At 39.7% G+C, this 23154-nt stretch overlaps 1 protein-coding gene across 2 annotated transcripts in view; it reads right to left on the bottom strand.

Moving 5' to 3' along the window:
* Positions 1-1069: 1069 nt before the first annotated feature.
* Tmem144 (transmembrane protein 144) overlaps positions 1070-23154 on the bottom strand; it is a 34189-nt gene continuing 12104 nt past the window's right edge. For both annotated transcript variants that reach the window (XM_008854315.3, XM_029556759.1), the window contains 7 exons: positions 17515-17596; positions 15720-15796; positions 13209-13327; positions 10162-10281; positions 8985-9082; positions 5281-5334; positions 1070-2164 (listed from right to left, as the gene is read on the bottom strand). In XM_008854315.3, the coding sequence (XP_008852537.1) occupies positions 2081-2164; positions 5281-5334; positions 8985-9082; positions 10162-10281; positions 13209-13327; positions 15720-15796; positions 17515-17596 (634 nt within the window). In that variant the 3' untranslated portion in view covers positions 1070-2080. The remainder of the gene's footprint in view (positions 2165-5280; positions 5335-8984; positions 9083-10161; positions 10282-13208; positions 13328-15719; positions 15797-17514; positions 17597-23154) is intronic.

Raw genomic sequence — 23154 nt, 5'->3', positions numbered from 1 at the left:
TACATATTAATATAACTAGAATATGTTATAAAACTATCATATAAGTAGTATATACTACTTATACATTGCAGACATTGCTTGGTGGTAGAATAAGGCCTTTTAATCATTTTTATTCTGCAATTTCTTTACTTCCTGTTTAAAATTCTGCATATGGGGCTGGGTATGATGGCATACACCTTTAATTTCAGCACTTTGGAAGCAGAGGGAGGCAGATCTCTGTGAGTTCAAAGCCAGCCTAACCTAAATAGGGAGTTTGAAGCCAGCCAGGGCTACATAGTGAAAAAACAAATAAAAATAAAAAACAAAATAATAATAAAATTCTGCACATCCACTGGCAATCACAACTAAAGAATAATTAAGTGCTATCCACCACACAATTCCACAATATATTTAAAGAAGAAAAACACCTTCTATATCATATTAATTTATTCAAAAATTATCAGTATAATTTAATGACATTTCAAGTTAAAATTAAAATTGGTAATGTAAGAAATTATGATTAAATATTATCATGATTAAACAGGACTCCAGGGCTACTTTTGATTTGGAGGAACAAAACCACTCGAGGGAGTGGTCAAGGCAGTAATTCAGATGGAGTGTTTTCCAATCTGTAGACTTTGTGTTTCCCTCAATTAACATGTAATAATAGCTAACAATTTTACAGTGTTGGTCACGAACCAGGCACTTGTGAACAGAATTACAGAGAAGCATCTGATGTCCAGGACTCAGGTCCAAAGCCACAGAGTGAAGATGAAGTAGTGGTGGGGTATAAGCTCACACAGGCTGCTTCAGAGTCCATGTATTCAAGCAGAAAACTACTCAGTTTTTCTAGCACAGCAAAATAATGCCCATCAGGAGGGAATAGGTACGATGCGCACAGAGTTTATTTTTTAAGGGTGCAGAAATCCTGGTAATGAACACTGTGTTAAGAGTTTGTTGGGGCTGGACAGATGGCTCAGCGGTTAAGAGTACTGACTACTCTTGCAGAGGACCCGGGTTCGACTCCCAGCACCCACATGGCGGCTACAGACCAGCTTTAACTCCAGTTCCAGGGGAATCCGAAGCCCTCTTCTGACATCTGCGGCATTGCATGACACGGGTGTATTCACATACTTGCAGGCAATACACTCATACACATAAAATAAAAATAAAATATTAAAAAAGAGTTGTATTTGTTTTCTTAAAGAATAAATCCAACATGTTTCCCATGTTCTACTAGATATCAGTTAAACCAGGAAAAAACGGAAAATCTCTGTTAAAATGATTTTGGGCAATTATTTCAGAAAAAAAATAGTTGTGTATACAAATAAGTATGCTCCCTTTAAATTGCCTCTGAGAAACTAAAATCCTTAACAACACTAGATTCTTCTCCAGATCTGGAAGGGCACACAACACAAATGAGCTTGTGTATGTATTACACTCCATACGCATTCCCAGAGGTGGAAACTTGCTCTCTGAGGATGGATGTTATCTGGAAATAAAAGCATTTTGAGCTAAAAAGAACAGGTGATGTAATCGCCGAGCAATACTGATTCAAAGTAAAAATAAGCGTTGACTATAAAAACAATGAAGTGGATTTTAAAACATTCAGTTATCAACCAGACATGTGCTTTCTCTCTCAAAGCATCCAGTTATCTTTGAACTTTAATTCCATGAGGTGTGTCTGTGTTCCTCCCCTCTGCCAGCAATGTATTTCTTTCTGCTCTTCTTCAATGATAAGTTAGGAGGAATGTGGATGGAAACTTCTTTTTGCATGAACTCCATCATGATTCCTAGATTATGAAACACTAGGTAGACATTGTTGAAGCCAGCTTCCTCAGGATGCTGGAAGAACTCAGATAAGTCCCATTGAGAGCCTGCCTTCATTAACAGCTCACCAGAAGCAGTTTTTATTTACGTTGACTGAAATATAGTCTCTCTTCATTTTCACATTTGTGGGCTTAACAGTCATGTAGCCATTCATTGCCAGAGTGGCCGAGATCCATTGCTATGGAGGAGCTAGGTTCTTGACTGTGCTAGCTTCTCAGGTAGAGGCGGTTTCCTAGAGTCTACTGCCATCTGCTGGTCTGGTAGTGAATAGTTAGATTTCAGAAAAAGCTGTGCATAACGCTCCAGCCAAGATGATACAGAATGCAATCATGATCAAGAAGTAGTTTCGGTGACCCTGAGTAGTAAAAAGAATGATAGTATTGAATAAAATTGTACATGAATAAATCAGATGTACAAACGTAGGTTGTCTTTCTAAGATTGCCAGGGATCTTTACTAATGGTGTGTTCTAGCTGCTGGTATACTTTTCTTTCCCTGCCCTCTCCTGGCAATCATGAATATTCTCTTATAAAAACATGCAAGACTCTTACTAATGTAACCACTCATAAACACCTGTGAGAACCCACAGTGCACTCCCTGAGAGACAAAGCACAGAAAAGAATGTACAGCCCGTGGTGTTCCGGGATTCTTCATTAAACTGAGGGCAGGGAGTTGATCTTTTAACCATGAGTATCAGTGGGTTGGCCAAGGAATAGGGAGCAGCAGGTAGAGATTCCGGGAGTAAGGAATCCTCTGTGCAGATGCTGTTGTGGTAGAAAGAACAACAGTTTTCAGGGACCAAAAGGATTCAGTGTGCCTGGAGTAAGGACAGGTGCAGAAAGGAAGATGATGAGCATGGAGACAGGAGCCCGCAGAGTGTTAGGGAGCTCACAGGCCTTGTTGTGTGGGGGGCTCTGTTTTCCCCAGCAACAGGAAGGAGGCATTAAAGGGACAGGTGTGCAGAAAGACCAGATTTGTATTCTGGAAAATGTACGCATTTTTAGGATGGACAACTGCTGTCCAGAGTGGCTGCAAGGAGAGCAAGGAAGCAGCTGAAGCCCCGCCCCCCGCCCCAGCCGGAGGAAAGCAGGCAGGAGCACAAGTGGGGATGGAGGTGGAGCTAAAGGGTGAGGAAGACAGAGAGAAAGAGGCGAGCAGTGAGGAAGGGCGACTTTTCCCACCATGTACTGGAGTTAAAGACAAAACCCACCGAGAACCTCATCCCAATGTAGTCCAGCCCATCCTCTGAGTCACAAAGACATATCTTCCTGTGTTAAGCAGAAATACCTCATTTTCGGTAAGATCTGTCTTTAGGGGTACACATAGATGGATTTTAATCTCTCTCTCTCTCTCTCTCTCTCTCTCTCTCTCTCAAGATTAAATTCTCAAACCCTAAAAAACAGCCATCTTCTGTACCAGAGGCATCTCTTTTCTGGTCAATATCTTAGCTCCCTTGACCATTTTTCACCTGAATGGTTTCAGGTGCCCTCCCTGTCCTGACTGTTTCTTCTGAGTGACTGCTGGTGGGTTTCCACACTCTGTAGAGACAGACCCCAACACTGTAAGGCAAGAGTTGGGCATTCCACAGAAAATAGGACTAATGACTCCCTAATTTTAGAAAAGTCTTAATTTACAGTTGTGTGTGTGTGTGTGTGTGTGTGTGTGTGTGTGTGTGTGTGAGTGTGTGTGTGTGTGTGTGCATGCATGTGGAGGCTTTAGGTATTGTCACACAGGTGCTGTCCATCTTTGAGACAGGGACTTTCCCTAGCTTACCCATTTAGTTAGATGAGGCTGGCTAGCCAATGAGCCCCAGTAATGCTCCTTTCGCTGTCTCCCCAGTACTGGGAATACAAGCACACACCACCACACCTGGACTGTTTTACATTGGTTCTGGGGATAAAACCTAGGTGCTTATGCTTCAAGGTAAGCCCTTACCAATTGTTCTAGCCCCAAGCTCAAGTGATAGATCTGCTAAGCAGGAATTCTCAATACACCACTGGCTGTTTTCTTAGGAAAAGTAACAATGATTTAATTACAATCAATTACAGTTCTGCAGTGGACACACAGGGTTCTGAGAGGATCACGGAGGCTGTGGGTGATGGGGACACAGCCTGATTTACATCTGCAGTGCGAGTGCAGACAGCCTTCTCGTGATAACTCTGAACACTGGACTTGGCCAGGGTTAGAGCTTCAGACTATCTAAATGTGGAGCAAACTTTAAGGAAGGCTGTGGAAAGGGGGTGCTGTGTCTGTGGGGAGAGGTGACTGATTTCTTGTAGGGAGTGGACTTGTGCAGGCAGTACCATGAGTGTTGTCCATGGGTGATTCTCACAGCTGGCTTTCTGAGCCTCTTCCCCGCTGTCCAGGAAGTCAATGGCGCATCACTAAACCTGGGCTCTCAAAGCAGTGGATTGCCTATGGAGACCTGTTTGCCCTTGCAAGGATGCAAGGGAGGGATTTTTCTCTCTTTACTGCCCTTGACCAGGTCTGCTTTAGAGGAAAGCTAGGAAGCAGTATGTTAATGTGGCTGGCCCAGGAATAAGGGTCAGGCAGAAGCAGCCAAGTTGCTAATTTGTACATGAGGCTGGCTGTCCTGCATAACACAGCATAACTCTCACTGAAAACTGAGTTTTTCTGGTCTCATTTGGCCTCTTTTCCTGACACCTTCTTAGAGGTCTTGGGGCTACAGCTCACTGAGAAATGCAGAGAGCAGAGGTAAGTCTGAGTTATAAACCCAGGCAGAGCAGAAACAGTGTGCAGCGGAGGGGAGGGTGTAAACACTGCTGAGGGAGCTGTGCTTTCAAATTCATAGCTCTTATCAAGACTAATGACACTTTAGATGTAATCAAAAGATGAAAAATATGTGCTCTATCTTGCAGTTTAATTAGGTTAGAGCACATTAATTTGCCTTTGATTAGAGCTGGGTCTTTGTAAGTTAGGTCAAGGCTAGGTCAATTGTTTGACTCCCTGTGAGGTTCCTAGAGAAGGCGTCTAGTTCTGCAGCTCCCTAAAGCCTCCAGATAGGGTCAGCTTATGTAGCACCCATACTTTAACCCCTCTTCATCTGTGCATGTGAACCCCCTACTAAAAAGGCTTTAGGTCTCCAAAATATTTTTCCTAGTTTACAAAGTCTTTACTTTTAGCTAGATGCTAATACTAGTGCAGAATTGGCCCTCAGTATTTGTTTCAAGAATGAATATATTTGAGTGATTTCAAATGTTCATGGTGAATTAGTAAATTATGTCGACATAATTACTTGAATTAAAAAATAGGGCTTCAGCTACAAGTGCTGTGCAACCTAATTATATGAACACTTTGCCCAGCTCGATCTTATTATCTACACAGCTGAAGGATAATGATCTCAGGGGGTCAATTTGCTCTCCTTTGAGTTTAAGAATTTTCTAAAACTTCCTAGTTTCCTAGAGAAAGGGAATGATTGCATTTGGGGATAGCAACTGTCTTTGCATACGTACCTGTATTTCCTTAAAAATGAAGATGCCCCACAATGCAGCTATAAATCCAGGACCCTTAAACAAGAATAAGAACTTTAATTCTATTGGATATTTTCATGTAACTGTACCCTGAATAAATCTAGCAAGCCATACAGAACATAAATATTTGCAGGGCAAAAAATTCATAATCTAAACCCTGGATCCACATTAATCAAAAAATCTTGAAAACTTAAGTAAAACACAGAGTTTTTTAGTTGTTTCTTCCCACAGTCATTATTGTTATTATTTTGACAATACCACAATATATTTTTAATAAATCATTTTAGCTAGGCCTGGTGGTATGTCTGTAGTCCCAGCTACACATGTGGGTGGCAGAGGATTCTAAGTTGATGGTCTGCCAGTACTACAGAGTGAGTTCAAAGCTAGCCTGGGTAGCTTAATTAGACTATCTTAAAATAAAAGATAGAATAAGTTTGCAAATGGCTATGGATATAATTCAGTGCTAGAGTGCTTGTTTAGTGTATGGGAACTCCTGGGTTTAATCCTCAATACTATAAAAAACAAGAATAAACAAAAAGTCATATTTTAATAAGCACATAGCTTATTTTTCTATTCAATTTACTTTTTTTTTTTTTTTTTTTTTTTTTTTTTTTGTCTTTTTGAGACAGGCTCTCCCTGTAGCCCCAGCTGTCCTGGAACTCACTATGTAGACCAGGCTGGCCTTGAACTTGCAAAGATCCATCTGCCTCTGCCTCCCGAGTGCTGGGATTAAAGGCGTGCACCACTATACCTGGCTATTTAACTTACTTCTTAGGCATCTATAAAGGGACTGATAAGATAAAGTGTGTGGGCACACTTTAAATTTTCTCAGCATTCATTAGACAGTCTCGTAACTGAAGAAATGATATGTTTTCTCCCTGACAGGCAATGTACATATAAACATATCATGTCCCCTCACAGTCCCATCAACTTTGTCTAATAGTAAACACAAATGGATATCAAAGGCTATATGGAAAGCTAAAAGTATGCAAGAAAGTGCAGGAATTGCTGGAAGCAAGGACAAGAAATGGGAAATGAGAAGAAATAAGACAGAGAAAGGGTACTTTTCTACGGCCTGAAACCTTGGAGCTATTTGGATTTGGTGTTAATATTTTTCAACAGCAAGGAAAAAAAAATGGAGTTGTCTTAACCATGGCCTTCATGAAGGAGGTATGTGAGACTGGGGACTCTCTTTGGAAGAGCTTCAGTGAACAACTCCACAGTGTTCTCTCCCACTGCCACCCCACTGCCTGCATGGCACAGCCAACAGTTTGATTCTGTTCCTGACATGCAAAGGAAACAATAAAAATGTTTTATTCTCTATCAACATCTGTGAAGTCAACATCAAAAGAGCCAGAGAAATAGGTCAACAGAACTGTGTGACATCAGTGAGGCGAAGTGCTGAGCCTCTAAATCCAAATTAAATGAGAATCTTATGCCTTGAGGTGGGTTACCGAGAAACAATAGACCAGGGGATTTGATACAATGTCATGCAGGTTGCTCAGGAATCTTTAGCCTCTCTGTCCTGAAAATTCATTTTCCTTCAAAGTTAGAAGACAGGACCACAAGGTACCACTGCCTTCCAAAGCTTCTTGAGGGATTATTTTCTAAGTATTAGTGTAGCCACATTCTCAGCACTCCTGAGGAGGAATGTGACTTTAGGAAGTGAGGCTGTGCTGAAGTAATGCAAGTTGGGGTCAAAGTATGTCCCAGGCAAAGGAGGGGCAAATGGGGAGCGCATTTTAGGAAGTGCAGCTGTTTTGGCCATTTGAACTATGTATTTTCCTTTGGTAAAGTAATACAAATTATATATAAGTCAGCCTTTGAAAAAAGAGGCAGGCTTGATCCTGACCTAAGTAGCCAAGTTTTCTGGATGAACTGATTCAGTTCTGGAATTTTTAGAGAATACAGGGAGCAGAGGTGAGGGGGTTCTTTAACACGAAGTGGCTTCCCTTCCTTGTCTTTCCTTTATAACGATTTTAGAGCTAATGAAATTTCTTTTAACTTGCTAGAAATGAATATATTCTCTACAAGTCAATATGAAGACTCTTTAAGTGAGAAAAAATAACTTGTATTATTTTAATTTAGTTACATTTGAAAGTTATTTTATGAATATAGAAACATCTAGGCCAGATGTGGTTGTACATGCTTATAATTCTAACACGTTGGAGGCTGAAGCAGGAGAATTTCAAATTTGAGGCCAATCTGGGTTATATAGACTCTATTTTAAAAATAAAAGAACAGGAGGTGGAGAGGTGGCTTAGTGGCTAAAAGCACTGGCTGCTCTGCCAGAGAACCAGGGTTTTGTTCCCGGCACCCACATGGTGGCTAATAACCATCTGTAATGCCAGTTTCAGGGGATCTGACATCTTCTTCTGGCCTTCATGGGCATTGCACCCATGTGCATCCATGTGGGTGCACTTATATACATGTAGGCAAAACACTCATACATATAAAGAAAAATAAACAAGATACTATTTGGAACCCAGGGCTTAGCCTTGAACTCCCAGAGATCCACCTGCCTCTGCTGGGATTAAAGGCATGCGCCACCACACCCAGCTGCTTTTATCAAACTTTTATGGAGTCTGTTTTAGATTAGTCAAGATGGTTTTTTTTTCTTAAAACAATAATAGAAAAATAGTTTTATAGGTTTCACAAGTATGCTACTGCTACTAAAATGATTGAAGAAAGTTTAGAAATTGGGGAAAAAGGAGAACAACTGGGCAGAAGAACTTAACACTATGAAAATTCTTGGGTATACGTCAGTCCCTGGACCACAATAGATGGAAACAGGTCTAAGTTGTATTCTACAGTGATGATGTGGAAACTGTGCTGGTAAGTTCCTGGTTTTTACCAGCTCTGTCATTTAGGCAGTGTTCTTGTTAATGCCTTAATTTTCTCATCTTCAAAATGGGGATAATTGTAGGAATTACACTATGTCAAAAGAAGCATTTTTGTCTCCCTGTTACCTATATTTCACATAATTATCACCTAAAAACTACATGAAGCAGGCAGCAGTGTTTGCTGTGATCAAGGGCATCATTCATAAGCAAGCCCTTTCTGAAAATTTCCTTAAATGCCCCGAAACTTAGTGTCAAGAGGAGTCTTGAAGTGCTTTTAGTTTCATATTTTTTTATTAAAATTTTTTGATAGATTGATTTTTATTTTTGAGTGTGTTGCCTGAATATATATATATATACATATATATATATATGTATATATATATGTATATATATATATATGCACAACATACATACAGTGCAATGCCTGTGGAGGCCAGAAAAGAAAATCAGATCCCCTGGAACTGGTGTGACAAATCATTGTTAGCCACCATGTGGGTGCTGGGAACCTGAACCCTGGTCTCAGAGGAGCAGCCAGCGCTCTTAACCACTGAACCATCTCTTCGTCCCCTAGTTTCACATTTACGATATTTATAAACCACTATACAAATGGAGATTGATAGAGTTATGAATAGAAAATTATAATGCATCCAAACTGACATTAGGTAAAATGAGCAAAAACCTGCAAGGACACAGAAGACCAGGGGTCCACGATCCTGTTGGAACAAGGTCCTAAATGCTCGCGCCTTTGCAGTCAGGGACGTTGGAGACTGGAGAGCTGGCATCTTATCTACCCCAGTGTTTTACTTTTACTCCTGAAACGAATCCAACACTTTGGCTACTTACCGCAGTGATTATGGGGAAACTGACCACGGCGCTCAGCGAGTGGTTGGCTATGAACCAGCAGCAGGTGGCGATGGCCCACAGCACCCCTGAGAGGAACCCTGAAACACACGGGACAGCGCACATTCTTGAGACGTGGTCTTCGCCTGGAAAATCCCTCTTTCAACACCACGGACTGAGTGCAGGGAAAAGCATCTTTGCAAGAACGTTGGCCAGCAGGGACTTCTGCTGTGCCTGATAGTCACTTTAGAAGCCAAATAATTTCTCTGCTCTTGGTTGCTATGGGTACAAGGATCAAGCCTTTCCTTTTACTGATAAAGGAAGTAATCATTGAGGTAGAGACTGCGAGTAGAGAGAGAAACCTAGAAGCGCAGGTCTGAGCACTTCCTGCCAACAGCTTTTACTCCAAATCAGAGACAGGAAACGAAGAGAGCTTGAGAATGATACTAGCGCCAGGGGAAAACAAAATCCTAGCTTTCAAATGAAAATACTAGCTAAACATTTCATAATACTTTAGCTAGGCATTCAATAAATATTCTACCATTTTCTGGAAGGTGGTACCCTTAGCATAAATCAATATGACATTCAAAAGAATGGAATCACTTACACTTTTGGACCTATATTCCGAATTGAATTATGGAAAAAGCTCTTCAATGAAAAACTACTGTTATTGTTTTAACAATCAATGCTTAATGGATTATGACTTAAAGCTGCATTTAACACACCTGCTATGAACTCTACAGCCATTTTTTTTTTTCTTTTACATCTTGGAAGAACTGTTGTTTTTTTCCAAGTGACTGCAGATTCCTATCTGTTGATACTAAAAAAAGTAGGGGCACAACGCTCTGACTTATAATATTAATTCTTAAGTGGTAGAAAAATAAAAATGATAAAGACTGGTGTCCCAAATAGTTCCCTGTCCAAAAGAGCTTTTAGCCCCAAAAACATCTCCAAACTCATTGTTCCAACAATTTGGAGTTTTATATTAATAAGCAGCATATTGTGTACAGTTTCTTGGCTTTTTAATACTTCATATTTCATGTGAGCTTGGCCTACCTAATTAAGAAATATGCCCCTCCCCTCCCCCCTCAGAAACTGGATTATTCAAGCTCAATGAGCCTCAATGAGTTGAGACTCGTGCTTTCACACAGTAATGATTTTGTGTTGTTAATGTTCTTACCTGGTAAGACTGCCTCAGGATACAGTTTAGGACTATTTTTCATGGCTATACAATAGACCAGAAAGTAGACTGTACTTGTAAGAAAGATGCCACTGAAATGTGCAAAAACGTAGTCTAAATCTGCAAATACAATTATGAAACTCTCAAACATCATTTTAACCATCCCAAGTACACTTTAATTTCTGAAAATAAAACAAACTCATAAAACTAACCTTAAATGCAAAAGAACCATTAATTATATTTAATCATTTTCTTTTTCCATGTGCTATTTGTATAGAATTTTAATGAACAGATTTAAGATTTAGAAATAGTAAGTCATAAAATTAACTATAATCAAATCACACAGGCTAGTTTTCATATTCATTTTAGAAAGGTCAACAAGAAACAATAAACATTATGTGACTATGATGCTAAGCAGCCCTTTTAGGAAGCTATTCAGGTCACTTTACTAAGAACTGTAGCAGCTGCAGCAAGTCCAGGTAGACTGCAGGGAGGATGTGGCTTAAAAATGGGGGTGTATGGGCTGGAGAGAAGGCTCAGCAGTTAAGAACACTAGTTGTTCTTGCAGAAGACCCAGGTTTGAATCTCAGCACCCACATGGCAGCTAACAACTGTCCGTAACTCCAGTTCCAGGGGATCCGATGGCCTCTTCTGTCCTCCGCAGGCATTGCATGACACGGGTGTGTTTACCTACATGCAGGCAATACTTGCATATACATAAAATAAAATAATAAAATATTTTTTAAAAATGGGGGTGTATGAATGGCATTGCTATATGACCTGCTGGTACAGTCGGAGACTAGTGTCTCTGTTGCAGATGACAGCTATATAGGAGAACATTTAGGAAGCCATTTAAAAGTCAGCTTTATCTGTTTATCACAACCTAGATACAAGAGAAGAAGGAGCAGTGACACACGGTGGTGGCCCATCTTGGGAAAACCTAATATCATTGACAGCTTGAGCAGGTGTCACTTTGAAACACAGATGGGTGCACTACAGGCGCCTGGCTGTGAAATCCACCTTGGACTCAAGCTTCTGTCACAATTTTGACAAAAAGTGGCTGTGTTAGTTGATGAAACCATGAATGTCAAGTCTGCCCATTCTTCTAAATTGTAAATCCTACTGTAAATCATAGAGGCAGTGTATCCATATACAGACACAAAAGCAGCGTAACAGTGATTAAACACACAGCCTCATATGTACTCTCCACTTCCTCTACTTCTCACTGGCTGTGGAACTTGGGAAAATTGCCTAATTGCTCTCTGATTTAATGTTTCACCCAAGAAACCAGGATAACAATAGAGGCAGTTTCCATTAGGGTTAATCAGTTTAGTATCTGAAAAGTCCTTACAACAGAGCACAGGATACATACATTGCTAAGCAAAGTAAAAAGTAACACCGTCTGAGGATTATTTTTTGAGAAATTGCAATAGAGTATGTTCCCATCAGGCTATATCCTTACAGCCAGAATCATAAGAACAATCTCTACAAACTCATTGTGGATTTATATGAGGGGACTGTTGAGGACAGTGTTTATTATATCCTGGGACTGAGAAGAGCTTTATTCCTGAACAATCAGTTGCTTTTATCTCCTGTTCACTGAATTCTGAGACTGATTTGATTTTCCTTGTGGCTATGAGAAATCCGAGAGCCAAATTCATGGCTTATTTCAAGCAAATGCACAAGTGTAGTACAAAGATTTTAAACTTATTTTGGCTCCTTTTATTTTTTCTATCCTTTTTTCCTGTCAGTTAATTTATCTGAGTTTTATTTAATCTTGGATACTGAGGGAAGAAGAATCAGCTTTCTTCAGGGATAAGCTCTCTCATAGGTTATCTAGTTCATACTAAGCACACAACATCACTAAATAGACTCAGTGCATTATATTCATATGCATTTATAAATTTATGTATACGTAATAATAACAATCAAAGAGGAGGACCAGAAATTGAGAGGGAGTGGGGACAGGGAGGGAGTTGGAAGGGAACTGGAGGTCTGGAAATGATGCAAATATAATATTCATGTGTGAAATTCTCAAAAAAAATATTAAAAATGAAAAAAGACAAAGAAATTTATGTAAAATATTAACAGAAGAAAGGAGGTCAATAAAAGGTTTGAGAACTGCACATGGGGCTAAATACAGAAAGGAAGAAAGTATCTGTGTGACATTTCCAAGACTGTCCACTCTGCCAAAGTCAAGTTCAAACCCAACAACAATCTCTTTTTTTTTTTTTTTTTTGAAACAGTTTCAAGAAAGTAGCCTAGTCCTAGAACCCCCTATACAGTATAGACTACTAAACTGGCCTTGCACTTGTAAGCCTGCTTCATGAATTTCCTTCCTTATGGCTTTTGCTTTTCAAACTTCTCCCTTACCTGGTTATAGATTATATTGACTTTCCACACCACAGAACCTAGAACTTTACTTTATCCATTGATCTTGCTTCTTTAAGTATGCCCGGTTTCGTCGGAACTGCAGAACCCCTACTGTGGATCCTCTTCTGCCTCCTTTTCAGCCTGCACATGGTTGTTGTATATTATGTTTGGTTTACTCCTGAGATATTAGTTTTATAGCTGGAGGCATTATGTTAATCCTTTTGATAGACTACTCTGTGCTTGAAAAATAATATCCTCTGATTAAACAGGCTACACTTTGACCTTCACTTGATTAAAATATTCTGTACTACACATTTGCTTTTTCAAAAATGCAGAATGCATATTTCCCCAGAGGTTATCTAATTGGAAAATAATCTCCAAATCTTAATGAAAAGCTAGAAACCCTGTGCTAAGATCTCTTTTAGCAGTGGAAATGATTCCTGATGGGAGTTGATTCCATTTGTATGTTAAAGATCCCATAAAACACTCCAATAGTCCCTTATTACCTCTATTCTTTGGTGTTTTTCTATTTCATCACTTACAAATGAAAAAGACCAATTGCACACATACTGACTCGATCACAGCCTTTCATAATCACAATGTATCAGTGAATAATAAACCTTTTGATACATGCTTCTGGATAGGACTTGGACTAGAACACCTTTTTCTCTTACCATACTGGCTAGCCCCTGCATATATGCTGTCATTCCTTTTGCTGTGGTCCTTGATGTAAATGATTGGCACAAATGTACATCCATAGAGTATTCCAGATATTACTGCGAGACTGCAGCCCCTGAGGAAACAAAAGAAATCACTGTGAATCTTGGCCCAAGGCAGTATTTCTGAGAAACACGCCTCCTTTAATATGCTCATCTTAAGCAATTCAGCAGAAGCTACCTGCCTATGCTGAGCTCTGTGACCAGGAGAGTCACACCCCACAGTATCAAGCAGGATAGAGATGCAGCCTCAGCCCTGTACTGTAATGGGGGAAGAAAACAATGTACAGAGGGGAAAAGGGAGCATCACTGCAAAGCATCATTACCAATGAGACTATTGCTACCACTGGCTTTACACGGCATATAAAATCTTGGTTCTCAAACTAATGTGTGAGGTATCTGTGGATGTACATTATGTCTCTCATGTTTCTCTCAAAAATGTACTTTTGTTAAACTAAGGACAAACTAAGACAAATACACTTTTGTTTGGAACAATCATGAAGGTCCACGGACTTGACTATGGCTTGGTTAAGAAGTACTGATTTAACCTAAGAATCTGGATATTTTAGGTAAAAATTCCTTTATCCTATAAAAAAAAAAAAAAGTTTCATTTTAAACACTGAAATCCTGCTTGCTCCTCAGCCATGGGCCCTGTCTGCATAGAACAGGTATTTCTTGTGATTTGGGGGATGTGGAGAGTATGGCTATTTTAGGACAGTCCCTCTGTCATGATACAAACAATAATGATTTAAGAGAAGAAACAGTTTTAGGCAAAACTCCATTATTCAAGGTATGGTAGCACATACCTGTAATCTATACATTTGAGAGACTGAGGCAGAAGGAGTCCAAGTTCAAAGGCTAGTCTGTAGTACACAGTAAGACGTTACCTCAAGGAAGACCAAAAAGAGGCTGGAGAGATGGCTCCGGGATTAAGAGCACTGGCTGCTCTTTCAGAGGACATGGGTTTGGTTTCCAGCACTCACATGGTGGCTAGCAACCATCCATAATTCCAGTTCCAAGGGATCTAATGCCCTCTTCTAGCCTCCACGGGCACTGCACACTTCATGCATTTATAATATACATGAAGGCAAAACACTCATATACATAAAACAAATTTTTTAAAAGACCAAAACCAAATCTCCTTAAATTCCTTGTCAATTTTAATCCTTCTCATTTAAGAAATTTAACCAATCTCTTTTTGAGGCATCTGGGAATCCAGAGCTCTCAGGACACATTGCCAACACATTCTATGCACACTAGAAATCCCTGACTTGTATGGGGACAGGACATCATGATCCCAGAGTGGCCTAAACACAATCAAGATGGAGACTAAGTCTCACTGAAACTAAAAATCTTTTTCTTTTTCTCTTGGTGGTATTAGGGATGGATCCAGGGTCTTTTGTGTACTAGGCAAATGCTCTACCACTTACCCATAGCCTCAGCCCTAAAACTCTTTTCTGAATAGTGTTCCTTAAGGAAGGAAATGTTTTGTGAAGAAAAATATTTAAAAAAAAAACCTTTTGTTGGGAAACTTTCATTCTGAATGCACAAACAATTACATACTTAATATTTTCAGAATTTATTTTTGTTCATTCTTTCAGGCATTTAATTTATTCAGATATTTATAGCATTTCTTTACCACTGTAAAGACCGTCTGTCTGCCTGTAGATTGAGGATGCATGGCTCAGTGACAGAATGTTTTCCCATCATGCACCAAACAAAACAAAACAAAACAAAACACCGCTTCATGTTCTTGAGTCCAAAGAAGGGGTTACTGTCATACAAAGTTCAAGACAGCATGAATTGTAAAAGGCATACTGCATGCTATATGTTTTAATATCTATTTGGGTCTTCAGGAAAACAGAACAAAATGAAAAATCAAACCACTGAACCTCCAGGACCCCAAGTTAAGACAGGCTGCTGTTGAGCCTTTCTCTGTGAATTACTCATAATGGAGATTGGGGGTAGGAGCCACACGGACTTAAACCATTCTAATATATTTAACAGCAGATATCTGGGATCAAAAAACTATCCAACACATTAAAATTAAAGTAAGGTAGCAGTCCTGGGTTGGGCAGAGAAAAAGAAGCAGATTGCTTAATTAAGTTGTCAACGATCACAACACATTGGTCATTGTACAACCTCTTTGCTTTAGATGCTGAAGTTCTACAAAATGCAGTTGCTTTTGTTCCCAGCTAACTAGTCAGAGATATCAGAGACACTACAATGGTTTATTGTTCCTTGAAGAAGCTGAGCCCAAAGACTAACCGCTGTACCTAAAATCCACTGGGGTACAAAAGGACCTCATTAGTCCCAGGAGCTGGAAGTGCATCGCCATTTTCTTCCTGGACTCAGATGAGTATGACCTCATTTCTCTGGACACTTTACTTTAGCCAAATATGAAATAGAAAGAGAGAGAGAGAGAGAGAGAGAGAGAGAGAGAGAGAGAGAGAAACTTCCTCTCCTTACACGATGTGGTGGTATGTAGGAGAAAGTCTGTCCACCCAGGAAGAGTTGGCACAGGGGCCTGGAGTTGTGTTGATCACCTGTTGAAAATATCAGAACAAATGCAAATACAAGGACTTTCAGCAAAGAATTACAGTGTTGATGAAAAGACTTTCAGAGCTGTTCTTCTCTCTCGAACATGCCTTAACATACACACAGGTCACCTATGAGCTCTGAGAGTCCACAGCAACTACTCTGATTCCATACTTTATTGTGAGATTGGTTTGGCAGTTGGCAAGTTCTTCACTTAATTTTTCATAGATCACTTTGTGTCAATTTTATATACTTAATCAAAATAACAAAGGTTATTAATTCTTGTGATTCATTAGTGTATTTTAATAAACTGCAGAGAAATTGGAACCAAGAAAAACTCAGACTTCCACTATAATCAAATGCATAATAATCAATAAACATTTTTCTGCAGCTTTTTGACTGAATTGCACTGTTTGAAGTTTTCTGTTCCACTGAATTATGTAAAATATTTTCAGCCATGTTTCAAGGTTAGGCCAATATTTTAAATTGAGAAAATTTGTGAGCAAATTTATAAGATCTTCATTGTTGATGATAATGTTTTGTGACCTCCAGCTGAAGTGAACTTGTAGGAGATCAAAAGCTAGATTTGAATTCTTCATCTGTGCTGAATCAGTTGATGCTGTAGAGCTCAGGCCTAGTACCTGCATCCTCACCAATCCTGGTGCTCACCTAACATTAAAGTTGGCTCTTTCTACCCCTCCAACTTGCCTACATGTCTAGTAGGCCTCCCATGTGTCTTTTCCCAAGTTGTGTTTGTTTCGTTGTTTTACTTTGTTCCTTTCTTCAAAGGACGGTTACTAGGAGGGGTGTCTAGATGGCTAAAGCCAGCAAAAACAAGAACATTCTCTCAGGGCCTTCTTCCTGAAACACACCCATGCTTAGAGCTGCCCAGGAAGTAATATATCTCTTCTTTCTTTCTTTTAAGTAATTAATCAATTAAGTCAATTTAACAAAGGTATCAATGTCATCTTGGTTGATGGAAGTTTTGGCTGGGGAAGAAGGAAAGGAGAAGAGAAGGTTAATTTTGAAGGAAGACACAGAGGTTACATGGCCAGGAAGAAAAGCTTTTGGGCAATGGGTGCAGGCTCGGAGGGCGGTAAGTGGTCTGGGCACATTGCAGACAGAAAGAACGCCTGGGACTGAAGGGCTGGTGTTGGGTTCATGCCAGCTTCACAGTGCACCCCTGGACACCTGGGCAGTACCAGCTCTCTTTAAGCTTGGCCATATTTAATACTGACTGGCTATTCTGGACTAATTTATATTATTCATGACCAAAGCAGTGCCTGCTTATATATTTTCTGTCTCTGCCATTAAGCAAAACGTGATAATGATAAAAGCATAAACAGGAAGAAAATCAAGCCCATTTCCTACTGGCATATGACCTCATTGACCATCATCCATTCCCTCTCAACCTCTTGCCTCCTTCTCCCTAAGCTGTTTTCTCGTCTCTGCAAGACTGTACAAATCCCCAAATATCCTCAAATGAGCTGCCTGTGTACATCTAGTACAGATCTATCATCAGAACAAGGAAGCCTTGTGCTTCAAAGGAGCCCCACTGTGGAAACCCAATCCGCTGTGACACAGAGGCATTGTAATCAATACGCTGAGATATTTTCTGTAGCCATGAGTAAAAGAAAACACTGCCTTCTCTCCTGAGTGTCAGAGTTGTCTTTTCTTACATCCTGATCTTAAGTCTCAAATTAATCATCTCCTATGTGATACTCACCTGCTCTGTAATCAGCGGTGTAGTGTCTGCGGAACATGGGCTGTTTGGTACTTCGCTTTTGATGAACAAAAATGTGAAAGCACTGGAAAGAAAGTTGATTTCAGTGAGATTCACCAGGACATGCATTTTGGTATCCAGTTGCCTAATTTTAAGAGGAAATGCAACTTGAATCATCAAGTCCTAATGCTGTAACTACTTCCAAACTGCCCTGTTGGTTAACCTCCCATCTCTTTGGAGCGGTCATTCTCTTGGATGCCCTTTACTACCAAAGATCAAAGAACCCTCCTAAATCATCACTTTTCTCATCTTCTTGTTTTAGTCAATGCTGTCATTATCCAGCATTGAGGATCATAGGATTCTGGCTTAACTTTGGAATAACATTATGTAGGAAATACAAATGAATACAACACTGAGATAATATTTCTGATCTATTGTCTCAACAAACTACAAATATTTAACAATAGCTTCAGTTGGACAACCAGAAGAGCCATGAATTTCTAGACAACACTGACATAAGCGCAGAACTGTACCCTTCCCAGGAGCTACAAGCTACAAGCTACAAGCATGTTCACCTTTGCTCTTACCAAGCTTGATCCAAGCTCTCCAACACAGGTACAACACACTCAGGTGTGGACATTCATATAGCCAAACAATGGACTACTATAGCTATGAAAGAGACAGGCTGGTTTCTATGTTCTCATATGGAAAGAACTACAGGGTGTAATTTTAAAAATTAAAAACGTATACATCTATGCCTAGAGATTTTTTTCCATAATGCCTCACTATTAACTATTAAACTATGCAAATATATTACAATGTGTTGATATTAAGAAAATGAACAACTTTGGAATACTTTGGATATTCATTTAAAAATATTTTAATATATTTGTGTCAGTAAGCTTTCAGAGCACATTGAGGCTGAACAGAGTTGGGAGATGCAGAACAGGGATCTCTTTGGTGTGCTATTTTCTACACCAAAATGTAGCATTTCCTAATTGGCTTTCTTAGCTCAGCCTCTTGCTTTTAAAACCTGAATGCTTCCTTTCTTTATTGTTATTACTGTCTGCAGTATACTTCCTCCAACCCATCTCAGCATTGTTCTCCATAGAGACTGCCTACTCCCTGGTCCAATAACCTTCCAGCCCCAATAGCTCACAACCACTGGCTCTTCATTTTAAAAGTTTTTGGGATGGATACACTTTCAATCAATCAATCAATCAATCAATCAATCAATCAATCAGTCAATCAATCAGTCAATCAATAGATACTCTCCTTTTCCTAGCCAAACAAAAGAAGAGTGTGGAGTACACAATTTCAGACAATTTCCTAAAGACTGCCTGATTCAATAGAAGATAAGAATCATATGCTGCATCTTCTTAAGAATGTTCAGGGGCTGGAGAGATGGCTCAGTGGTCAAGAACACTGGCTGCTCTTGCAGAGGACCCAGGTTCAAATCACAGCACCTACAGCTCTGGCTAACAGTTGTCCATAGTTGCAGTTCTAAGGAATCTGACACCCTCTTCTGACCTATTTGGGCACTGCATGACACGGATGCACTTACATACATGCAGGCAGTATACTCATACACATAAAATAATAAAAATAATTTTTAATTAAATATATAATTTTAAAGTGCTTAACATAAAAATGAATTGTATAAAACCTAACTACATGTACATACAAGAATTATGCATGTGTATATGTGGGTGTGTGCTTTCTAGCTGTAAGACTAACACTATACACTATAATTGCATTTTCCTCTCAGAATCAAAATCCTCAACTTTGTATAAACTTGCACATATTTCTAGTAATATAAAATGATATTTTAGATATTTGAAGACTACAGAGATGTTTTTTGAAAGTAATACTTCTTTTTTAAAAATAACACTCTACTATGTTCTGTGACCTGTGTAGCCTCAGGTTCCTAAGTCTGATATCAATGTCAGGTATGGGCTGCATCCTAGGAAGAAGAGCTTAAATCTAATTAGAGAGTGGTTGGTTACACCCTTAATATTTGTGCCACTAATGCACTGGAGGGCATATTTAGGGGGAGACTCTAATATTAGTTTTCTATTAGTTATTGTATTCAATTGACTTCTAATGACTTATTATTTTACCCATAGATTAATACATCTCTCAACTTCTTCTAGAAGTTTTTTTTTTTTTTATTTAATGCAACAGATGGTGATTTAACACAAAACCCCACAACTGACCAAATGTGTAAAGAATAAGAGGCTGCAGTGTGCTTATCCCTGAATAGAACACCTATATCAAATTTCTGTTTCCCAAGGCTCAGGGAAACATTGCAGAAGAGGGAGTAGAAAGGTGGTCAGAGCCAGAGGTAGTGGATGACCATAAGGAAACAAAGTTATCCAGACAGCTGGTCAGTTACTCATATGAACTCACAGCAATAGTGACAGCATGCAGTTCCATGCAAGCTCAAACCAGAAAAAATTTTAGCATAGACATGAGGAAGGGGGTAAGAAGCTCCAACCTCACCTAAGGAAATTGTGGCAACAGATAGTTTGCTGAGAATGACAGAGAGAGTCTCTTTCAAGCATGGGACTCTTGGTAAGTTAATCAGGCTCCAGTGAATGGCTCCACACTGAAGGACATGTGGGGACACAAATTAAACTAGCTAAGCCTTATTATATAATAATATACATGCATTGTATATTATATAATTATATACTATATAATTATATCTGGAGTACATTAAATTGGGTGGGGGGACAATAAGGGGAGGTGTGGATAGGGAAGGGATCTAGATACCATCAAATTATAGTGTATGAAAATTGCAAAAGTTCAATTAAAAAAGATCCCAGGGGTCTCCATTTAGGGGTTAAGAGCACTGGCTACTCTTCCAGAGGACCTGAGTTCAGTTCCCAGCACCCACATGGTGACTCACAGCTGTTCAAAACTCCATTTCTTGGGGATCTAACACCCTCTTCTGGCTCTGCAGGCATTGCATGCATGGGTGTACTTACATATTTATATATCTTATTTTTTAGTTTAAGTAAAAATAAATTTAAAAAAATACACCAATATGGGCCAGGTGTGTTGGTGCATGCCTTTAATCCTAGCACTGGGGAGGCAGAGGCAGGTGGATCTCTGTGAGTTCAAGGCCAGCCTGGTTTACATAATAGTGAGTTCCAGGACAGCTGGGGCTACAGGGAGACCCTGTCTCAAAAAGACCAAAAAAAAAAGAACAAAATACACCAATAAACTATTTAATACCTCTGAGCCTTAAGACTTCTCATATGTGAAGAAAATAAATGAAAATGTATACCCAATTGTCAACATACTTTTGACATGTGATAAAATGTCAAAAAATGTTAGTAAGAAGAGCCTTATTAACTACATGGACAGGAGAGGATACTGACAGGAGACACAGACCAAGACTGCCAATAGTTTTGAGTCAGGAGGACAGGTGTGTCAGGAAGAATCTCAGCTCAGTCAGGACATGAGGGTGGGCTGGAGGTAAGTCAAAGGAGGTAATGAGATTTTTTTTTTTAAACTAAATGAATTATATAGTGTACTAGCTATAGCCATGAAAATCTTGGAGTAACATGTCACAGAAAAAAAAAATCCATGAGTCTGTGACTGTTTGACAAGCACCCATGGGTGATAGTCTATATTTTCAAGCCACGCAGCCAAGTGCTCCTGCATTGAACTCTGCATATTATATTTTCAGTGAAACTCACATGTGTGAGCACGTGTGCATACTTACATTAGTAACTGAAATTGAAAAGTATTTATTGAGATTTAGTATGTGTCAAATACAGTATAGGAAAGTCTGACCATCATGGTGGCAAGAATGCTATACGTAAAAAATGGCTCTTGCTCTTTAAGATACATAGGTTAAGATAAAGAAGATTGTATGATTAGTACTAACTAAACTCAGAGAAGCTCAATGATGGGAGAAACATGAGAAGCTAGGTAGTATAGTAGAGGAAGAGGCATTCTAACTGGGGAGTACTAGAAGCAAAGGTCAAGCCTCTGTGGAGTGCTGATGGGCAGGGGCCCCTTCTACATGGCCTCTCACATAGATGGAGGTACAGGAGGTACCTGTTCCATCTTTGTAGGGTTGTCCAGTCTGGTCAATAGTTGGTCACAAGAACTGCAGCCCTACAGAAAGAAAAAGCTGCAAAGAAGGATGCAGACTTCCTCATCATGCAAAGTAATGGCTGAACTCAGGAAAAACACCCACCCAGAGAGAGCATGGGTAGTGACACAGCCCTGGGGAGCAGACTCTCCAATAATCCACAGCACATCATGTTATTTCTTTAATGGAAGCTGAGGAGGGATGAAACAAGTTCAAAGCCATCCTGTACTACCTAGTGAGACCTTATCACACAAATAGGCAAATGAACAAATAAACCCTTTCTGTTAAAAATCCAAGTGTGGTTTTGGTTGTGTGAACTGACTGGCATATATCATTCAGGGAAAATGAAAAACTAGAAATTCTATCGCTGATCCTTTAAACATTGAACTATACAGAGGATTGCAGCCATCATTTTAGTTATAGAAAGAAAAGCAACATCTGGGCTGGGGAGATGGCTCAGTAGTGTGAAAGACTGGCTGTGCAAGAACAAATACCTGAGTTTGAATCCCCAGAACCCACATCAACACTGGACACATAGTGAGAGAGAGAGTCTAGTCCCAGTGCTCCCATGGGAGATAGGAGGCTAGGCAGGAGAATTCCTGGAAGGTTGCAGGCCAGCCAGCCTGCTGTATGCATCAGCGCTGAGACTCCACTTCAAACAAGGTGGAAGGCAAGGACAGGTACACTCAGTGCCCTTCAAAATGAACTAACTGAAGTGATTAAGTTAAACTAATGAAATAAGATTGCTGCAATTCCTCCCAGTAGAGAAACCCAGATGGGGCTTAACTGCCTCACAGGAAGAAAACCCGCCTCCCAATAGAGCTACAAAATTCCTCATTTAACATAAAGCTGCTTCAAGAGGCAGCTGTCCTTGAACTTAGAGTGCTATAGCCCTTCTGGGTTCTAAGCGTCCTCCAAAAACCCATGATAAGGACTGGGTGACCAGCCTACATGCTATTGGGAGGTGGTCAACCTTTAAGAGGTGGGGCCTAATTAGAAGTTAGGTTGAGGATGGTTAGCCTTTTAAAGGGGAGACTGGGGCACCAGCCACTTCCTGTCTTTTTCTTCCTCTGCCCTGGGGTGACAGTTTTGTTCCTCTCCATGCTCCAGCCACACTGTGGAGCCTCCTCACAAATCCAAAAGCAATGGGGCTTTATCACAGACTGAAACCTCCAAACCCATGAGCTAAAACAAGCTTTTGCTCTTTATAAGTTGATTATCTCAAGTGTTTACTAGAGACAGAGACTTAATGGCAATCTAAGTTATATAACATGGAGTCTTCACTATGAGTCTAGCATGATGCAAAGTACTTAAAATATTTTATTTATTTCTCAAATTATCTTAGGAGAAAGATGTTGGCATTAACCTTCTTCATAGATGAAGAAACTAAGGATTGGATTGGTGGCTGCCCAAGGTCACAAGGGAGGAAGCAGCAGAATACAAGTCACTGACTTGTAATTCAAAATTATTTTTTTCTAAAGGAAGAAAAAATTTGGAGAAAATAATGTTTAATGGACTGGACAGACCAGCCTTAA

The sequence above is a fragment of the Nannospalax galili genome, unplaced genomic scaffold (assembly GCF_000622305.1).
Source record: "Nannospalax galili isolate Female #2095 unplaced genomic scaffold, S.galili_v1.0 scaffold305, whole genome shotgun sequence".
Classification (NCBI taxonomy): Eukaryota; Metazoa; Chordata; class Mammalia; order Rodentia; family Spalacidae; genus Nannospalax; species Nannospalax galili.
Note: the sequence above shows the minus strand (reverse complement) of the source record. Positions and strands in the feature narration are given on the sequence as shown.